This window comes from Helianthus annuus, chromosome 9, assembly GCF_002127325.2.
Source record: "Helianthus annuus cultivar XRQ/B chromosome 9, HanXRQr2.0-SUNRISE, whole genome shotgun sequence".
In the NCBI taxonomy this organism is placed as follows: Eukaryota; Viridiplantae; Streptophyta; class Magnoliopsida; order Asterales; family Asteraceae; genus Helianthus; species Helianthus annuus.
The window spans coordinates 48,593,249-48,601,017 of record NC_035441.2 but is presented as its reverse complement, the minus strand read 5'-3'; the positions used below and the strand labels follow the sequence as shown (position 1 = coordinate 48,601,017).

General features: G+C 34.6%; 1 protein-coding gene across 1 annotated transcript; it reads right to left on the bottom strand.

Annotated features, from left to right (window-relative positions):
* Window positions 1–2,163: 2,163 nt before the first annotated feature.
* Window positions 2,164–7,527, bottom strand: LOC110877570 (proteasome subunit beta type-4). The gene is made up of 8 exons (XM_022125727.2): window positions 7,403–7,527; window positions 7,263–7,310; window positions 5,075–5,121; window positions 4,470–4,546; window positions 4,076–4,205; window positions 2,953–3,112; window positions 2,667–2,852; window positions 2,164–2,480 (listed from the first exon to the last, which is right to left on the bottom strand). Exons 3-8 carry the CDS (start codon window positions 5,116–5,118, stop codon window positions 2,367–2,369), a joined length of 711 nt encoding a protein of 236 aa, XP_021981419.1. The 5' UTR covers window positions 5,119–5,121; window positions 7,263–7,310; window positions 7,403–7,527; the 3' UTR covers window positions 2,164–2,366.
* Between the last annotated feature and the right edge of the window lie 242 nt (window positions 7,528–7,769).

The window sequence follows — 7,769 nt, the reverse complement described above, 5'->3', positions numbered from 1 at the left end:
AAATGGTTTAGATATGAGATGGATGAAATAGATTATCTTGCAAGGGTTTAGGGACGGTTAAAAAGAGTTGAAAAAAATTGATATGACTTTAATACGAAGGAAAGAGAATTTAATAGAATTACATTAGAAAATATAATTAAAGTAAAAAAAATACATTGAAGTCCATAATTTTTATCAATGGTAAAAGAGCAGGGAGTGGAGCTATGGTTTGGAGCGAGATGACACCCAAGTGAGATGGGCTAAAGCCGAAGGCGGGAGATGATGCAGGTTAAAGGGGATTAGAAACAAAGAAGTGGGACGGAGGCTCAAGATGGAATTTGATGCGACTATTCGAGATAAACTGAAACATCATCTCACCCTCTTACTGGTGAAGCTTTATTGGGGCCTACTTTTAATAAAGGATTCCAATTATTTCTACGTGAAATTCATAAAGACTTTTTGTTATACACTTAATTTCATATATAATCTAATCTAACTTTTAATAATGTATATATGTGTGGACGCTCAGAGGGCAAAAGTGAAATTGCACTAATTTTAACGTTATTTCACTAAATTTGTGAAAATAACGTTAAAATCGGCGGACGGTTAATCATGCATCATCATCATGTGGTGGCGTTGATAGCAGAAAGACAAAAGGGAACATGCACTAATCGGTCTTTGTCCCGATTGCTGAGTGTTATGTGCCTTATGTCCAAAGCTTGATGCAAAACTACTATCGAGTCAGGGGTCTTACTGAAAGCAGCCTCTACATCTTACTTTTCTCAGACCCTACCTTAGCTTTGCTATTTGTGGGATTTACTGAGTATGATGATGATGATGATGATTTAGTATATGTAATTAGATTTATTCAACACGTAGAATACACGGGGTTTATAAAAGATATAATTTTTTTATTATTTAGTTTATAAAATTACATTTATCCAACCCGTGTAATATACAAGGTTACAAAATTACATTTATTTAACCCGTGTAATACACAGTGTTTTTAAAGATATAACTTTTTTTTATTATTTAGTATATATAATTAGATTTATTCAACCTGTACAATACACGTGTTTTTATTATTTGGTATATAAAATTACATTTATTCAGTACAATACATGAGGTTCTTAGAGATATAATTTTTTTATTATTTAATATATAAAATTACATTTGTTCAACCCGTGTAATAAATGAGATTTTTAAAGAATAATTGTTTTAATTTAGTATATAAAATTACATTTATTCAACCCGTGTAATACACGGGGTTCTAACCTAGTTTCTATTAATATAAAGTGTTTCGTAATCTCGTGAACGACTTTAGCATCCGTCTGGATTGTCCACGTTGATGGAACATATTTACACCCTTTGATGAGGCGTAAAAAGTTAAATTCTATGGCATTTTACGTTTGTTTTTTCAGTTTAAAGCGATGTTTTTTTATTTTTTTATCATGTTTTAAAAAAATTATTAATCTTGTTTGTATTGTTTAAAAATATAAAATATCATTTACATTTAAAATATAAAAATAATCTGGCAGTGTTGATTAAAATGGTGCAGTTTGAAAACGCAAACTAACAAAAAAGAGAGAGAGAGAGAGAGAAGCATATAAGAGCATTCACATTCTAACCATCAAATTATGTGAGGATGGGTTTTTATATTATAAAGGGTATAAAAAGTGGTTGTGCGTAGAGGAGAGAGAAAATGTTACTGTTCATCTGTATATTTGGGGAGACACTGTTCACCCGTTATAATTTTTTAATATATTTTGAAAGTGGTTGTGAGTGGAAGTTAAAGAAAAATGTAATGATAATATTATTTAATTGAAAGGAAAGAGAAAAAGTATTTGTTTTTAGTGGAAATATATTGATATAGGAGTTGTTTTTTAGTGAAATGTATATATAATTTGATGGATTGGATGTGAATGCTCAAGACTATATATTTAAAGAGTATCAAATTTCGTATCTAATAGAATATTAATCTTTTTAAAAAAAATATTAATCTTATATTGTTTAAAAATATAAAACATCATTTACATTTAAAATATAAAAATAATCTGGCAGTGATTATATGTTTAAAAAGCATACATTTACACACATATTTAAGTTCCTGTTTACTAAAATTTCTGAGTAGGAACGAGCCTCTCTTTATACAATCATGATTTGTTTTTATTTGCATGCAAGAAAAACTGAAACCGACTATTATTGTCTTGGAATATAAATAAATACTGGCAAAGAGCACACAGACATGAAATGTGATGGATGGATGGATGTCTCATTGTGCAACAAAATGCTCAAATAAATAGTATTCTTACAATCAGATCCTAGCAGCAGATTTAAACATAAAGAGAGATAGATTAAGATCAAGTCAAAGTACCACATGTTAGATACTACCATGATCCCGTGGCACCCACTGTTGGATTCTGAAAAGCAGCAAAGTTCCAAAACGTCTTGAGAGAGTAAGGCTGGGACACGGTCAAACCTTCCTCTGTAATCTTTGCTATCTGCACGTTCAGTACATAACCAATTTTTAATAGGAAACCGCGTAAACACTTGTACATAGTGCTTGCCAAATATAGTGAACAATAGGTGGTTATGCGGTTACATAATTGCTTTATGAATCACAACTGGCTCAACTTATTTTATAAAATTATATAATTTATGAAGAATGAAGTTTTTAAAAATATTACCTGAAGCTTGTTAACAGCAGACCTATCACGGTATAGAAGGTTACGCATGCATTTCTCCAATAACTTGACACCCTCCTCAAAACTCAAGTCCTCCCTCCATTCCTCACGAAGTATAGGTCGGGCAAGGTGATTTCCAAATCCAGTCGCAAGATGATCATCCTCATAATGTACACCGATCATGCTAACCTGCACATATATAAATTCTCCAAATCATAATCAACATTCAACAACTGTCATGTCCCATTTGAACAAGGATAAGTTATTCAGAGAGAGAGATAAGGTTTACCGATCCAAGATACTTTTGTCCATTTTTCACTCCACCAATTACAAGTGAATTCCATAATGGGTCGAATTTGTTGCGGCGATTGTACATCACCCGAGTTAAATAGTTGTGCACCTCTTTAGGTCCAAGTGAGTTCCCATCATCCCACATATTGTCATGCAAGCTGTAAATAGTATCAATCATTATTTACAACAAACAAGTTAAAACTTACAATTAGAAGTAGAGGTGGCAATGTAGACCTATTATTGGTTTTAAAAAGCGCGCGCCTTTTCGCCTCGCGCCTAGAGTAATTACAAGAAGTGCCAAAAAGGCGCGAGACGCACACCCTGGAGCCTTTTCGCTCCGCGCCTAGAGTAATTACAAGAAGCGCCAAAAAGGGCGCTTTTTGGGATTTTTTTTTGGGCTTTTTTGGCCTGAGGCGCGAGCCTCTCGTACACAAGGCGTTTTTATGCATCCAACTGTTGTACCTTGGGTTTTTTGGCTTGTACATGCAGCTAAAATCATACAAAAACCTTACTTATAGCTATATTTTGGGTAGGGAAAGCTAAAAACCTATGGGATTATATATGGGATACATAAAAAAGATATATAATTAGCTTGCAGCACCTCGGGTAAGAAAAGCCCACCACTTTTGTGCTTCGCGTCTAGGTTTTAGACCTCTTCGCTTTTATGCGCCTCTCGCTTTTTAAAACCAAAGATCTATTTTATTTACAAATGCTTCAATTATTTTAGGTTATGTTTCATCTCTAACGGGTCAAAACGGATTATCAAACAAGTTAGGTTAAAAAAATGGGTCAAATGAGCCACCAACCAAACCTCCTATGTCCTACTCATTACATTCACAAAAGTATATTACTGTTTATAAAAAAATATTATGTTTGTAATCATAGTTGAAATACTAATTATTTATAAATATATTTTATAATTATTGACAAGAAATATTTCAGGTCAACCCACCCCAACAGACTTTGAGACTTTGACCCGTACCAAAAATTACACATTTATGACTCAAACCAGTATTGGCACGTTACCCAACCTGCACACCCTGTCCATTATTCCACCTCTTTTTAAAAAGATCCCTATTGAATACAGCCAAAACGTATAGACGTGTATCACAGATACTTACATGAGTTCATCAAGGTATTTCAGAATTTCTTGGAAATCACTGATTTCTCCACTTGCACCAATAAGAGAATGTTTTCCCACTTGCTTTAGTCGTTCAACACTCTTGTAGCGAATAGTGGATCCGTATGACCCTGTGAACACCAAAGTCAGCAAACAGTATTGCTAGAAATAATGGTAGTTCAACCATCATACAGTTCCATTACAGCAAGAAATGATAAATCTGCAAGGTGTGCTTTATCCATATATTAAAAACTCATTGATAATTCTACTAGGTGAAAAAAAAAACAAATAGATATAAATAGATATTCTCAATAGCACCTAACATATACATAAAAACACCCACAGATATATAGCATATTTAACAACAGTCTGAGGTTGTTAAGGATTTATCTGACCTCCCATGTCAGCAGCCATGAGAATTCCATCCTTGTACTTGATCCCAATGATGGATGTACCCGTCACATATGGATACCTATATCAAAAACCAATCATCAACTTGTAATATAAAAAAATGATAATATAATAATTACTGTAATAATCACAAAATTGAACACATGATCGATGTCAAAATTCCATATCAGATTGAATCTCGAAAGTACTAGACTCGACTTTAAAGCCAAAAGTTAACATTTATATCTTAAAAACCCAGAACCGTAAAAAATCAAAGCAAAAAAAAACAACAAATACTGTAATAAGACAAGACACATGGCTGATGTCAGAAATTCCGTAGTGCAAAGTGCACATCTGTTAGACCTACTGTATGGAGTTAAAGAAAGTGTCATCATCAACATACTCAGTAGATCCCACCAATAGCAAAGCTAAGGTAGGGTCTGAGGAGGGTAAGATGTAGACAGCCTTACCCCTACCCTGTAGGAATAGAGAGGCTGCTTCCGGTGAGACCCCCGGCTTGATATAGGATGTTTATGTATTTTTTAGCTAACAGATCTAGAATCCTACATGTTAACCATGAATATAGATGATAGAGCTAAAGAGTACATACTGAGTCCTCTGAGAATCTCCTTCTGATGATAATAAAGTATCCATCTCCTGCATGAATATAAATCAGGAAAAACAATCAAATGAAATAACGGTAAATAAGTTGATAACCTATGGTTCAGTTGAAGGTGAACCGACATTAACAGTCAAATCCTCCTTATTTCAATGTTTTCATATTAGTTTTTATCACAGGATCGGATTTACTTTAATGAGTGTGTGATTTCTAAACGACGCGTCATTAGTAGTTTGGAGTTTGGACGCTTTGCATGCAGCGATCTTATGTCCAAATAGTTTACATTTTCATTTCATGCATCTCAGGTGTAGAAAAAACGAAGATGTGACCATGTATATACTTTATGTGATGGTGAGTGAATATGTAACCCACAAACAGGAGCATGTAGATTCATGAAAAATGGTACTTCGTCTGTTCCATTACAGTTGTGAATTTGTGATATTGCTCATGCTCCATCAAATTTGCCTATTTCCTTTTTATCTAATAAGTTCTCATCAGTACCACACTACAACTACCAATAAATTATTCAACTGATTTGGGTTCACAAGATTCCTCTGGCTTTGTTTAAGTATAATTTAGATATTTGACAAACAATCAAACACGTCAACTCAAATGTTAATTCTACGAATTCAGGCTCAAAAGATTACAATGCTCCAAACGTTGCAATCGTTAAAAAATGGTCTAAACACTCTTTAATTTTTAAATATAACTAAGGACAAGGACGCTGAGCACTCTCTCCCCAAAATCACGATTCCAACATGTATATTGGATACCACAATTGCAGAATTCCAAAACATAAATTACATGATTCCAACATTGTTTTCCCCAAAATCATGATTCCAACACCGTTTTCATAACAGAAATTAGATACTCGTTCTTGTCTTCTTGATTCTTTTGAAATCATCCTATCTAGGCAGTCAATAGCGGTGCTATAGCGGTTAGCGAACATCTGATTAAATAGCAATCCAAATAGCAGTCAAGTATAACGGTTCCACTATTAGCAGTGCTATATGCCTCTATTTAACCGCTATTTTAAATCCCGTACAGCAGTCATAGCACCGGTTTTCAAGGTTTTTTAATTTCAGGCTAAAAATAAGGAAAGGCCCAAAAAATCTTTTTTTTTGTTTAGAATAACCCAAAAGTAAAGGCCCAAACTCTAATTAAACCTAGGCCAAAAATCAATCTTCATCGCTGGTGGCCTGAGGGCTGAGGCTACTGAGATAGTTGTTCTTCATAGACTCATAGTTCAAATATCGACACTTTCTTGTTTTGAATGTTTATAATGCTATTAATATTTTGCATGATATTAAACAAAATAAACCCAAAACAAACAACAAACCCCCCACCCCACCACCACCTAAAAACCTAACCCCCCCACCCCACCACCACCTAAAAACCTAACCCCCCACCGCTATAACCTATATACCAAATAACAGACCTCGACCACTATTTGATTTTGGACCGCTATAACTGCATAGCATCCTGTCAATTTTTTGAGAGCACCGTCGAAATCATAGTTTTCAAAGGCGCACTCAAGGCGCAAAGGGTGAGCCTTGGGCTTCAACCTAAGGTGCTTAAAAGCAAGAGCAGCAAGACGCATAGTATAAAATCACAATTTTTAGGGCCTTAGGGGTTTTAGGCTTGTTTATGGCTAGTTTTATGTTGATTTCAAGTTTGTTTAGGGCTGGTATAATTGTTGATTTGTTTCAGATCTGTTCAAACGTGTTCCAACAACTTTTGTCCAGAAGACCAGAACTTGGCCGGAAAAATGCGCCTAGGCACGCACCTGATGCCGACGGAGCCTTGACAACAGAGGTGGAAATAGTTCAATTCGAAAAACTTTACACAATTCAGATGACTTTACTTCTACCAAATCTACTATATCCAGACTCATAATCACTGTGACAATATTCATGCTTACACTCTTCCATAATCCTTTCTTCTAAAATCACACAATATATCACTCCAAACACACAAAAAGCATTACAAAATCGCTTAAATTTAAATAACTAAAACGCACTCGGAAGAGATCTAATATCTAAACCCTAAAAATAAGATCAACAACATCGATGCCAGCAAATCAAAAAAAAAATATATCTAACACAATAACATGACAATCACTCTACCTACAACAACGAATTTAATCAATCGTAAATACAACCGTTGTACAAAATCATACCTGAAAGTGATTAAGCAGAAACACGTTAATCTGATCGTAATCGTCTTCCTGTTGGAAGAAAAACAAGAAATAATAGTATTAAAGGAACACAGATTGAAAATAAAACGAAGAATTGAGGAAAAATGAAGAGCAATTGGTACCTTAGTTGTAATGGCGACTCTGAACTATAATGGAGATGAATGTTTTTAGGTTTAAATTTCAAGTTGGGAGAAGGTTTGATGTGTCTGTCGTTCTCTCCAAGAAAAGGGAAATTGTCGAATTAGCCCCCCGAGTTTGAAACTAAACAATCATAAGCTAAATGTTTGTGTTGGAGCTGGCGTGCGTTAGTTAGGAAGTTTAGTTTAGTTTATGTTTGTTTATTTATTAAGGGGAAGGCTAGGTTTTTAGGGAAAGGTGAGGGGTGGCCAGTATATCGAGTAAGATTGAGAAGGGTAGATTGAGATGGTTTGGGCACATAAAGAGGAGGCCGGAGACAGCACCGGTTAGAGTAGTGGATGCCCTTTGTGT

Bases quoted from the DNA above. Each gene is read 5' to 3' on its own strand.
- LOC110877570 (XM_022125727.2), bottom strand. From the start codon at position 5,118: ATGGATACTTTATTATCATCAGAAGGAGATTCTCAGAGGACTCA. The intron at 4,547-5,074 runs GTATGTACTCTT...TTTTTGATATAG, and splicing joins GGAGATTCTCAGAGGACTCA to GTATCCATATGTGACGGGTA. The intron at 4,206-4,469 runs GTCAGATAAATC...TGGTGTTCACAG, and splicing joins CATGGCTGCTGACATGGGAG to GGTCATACGGATCCACTATT.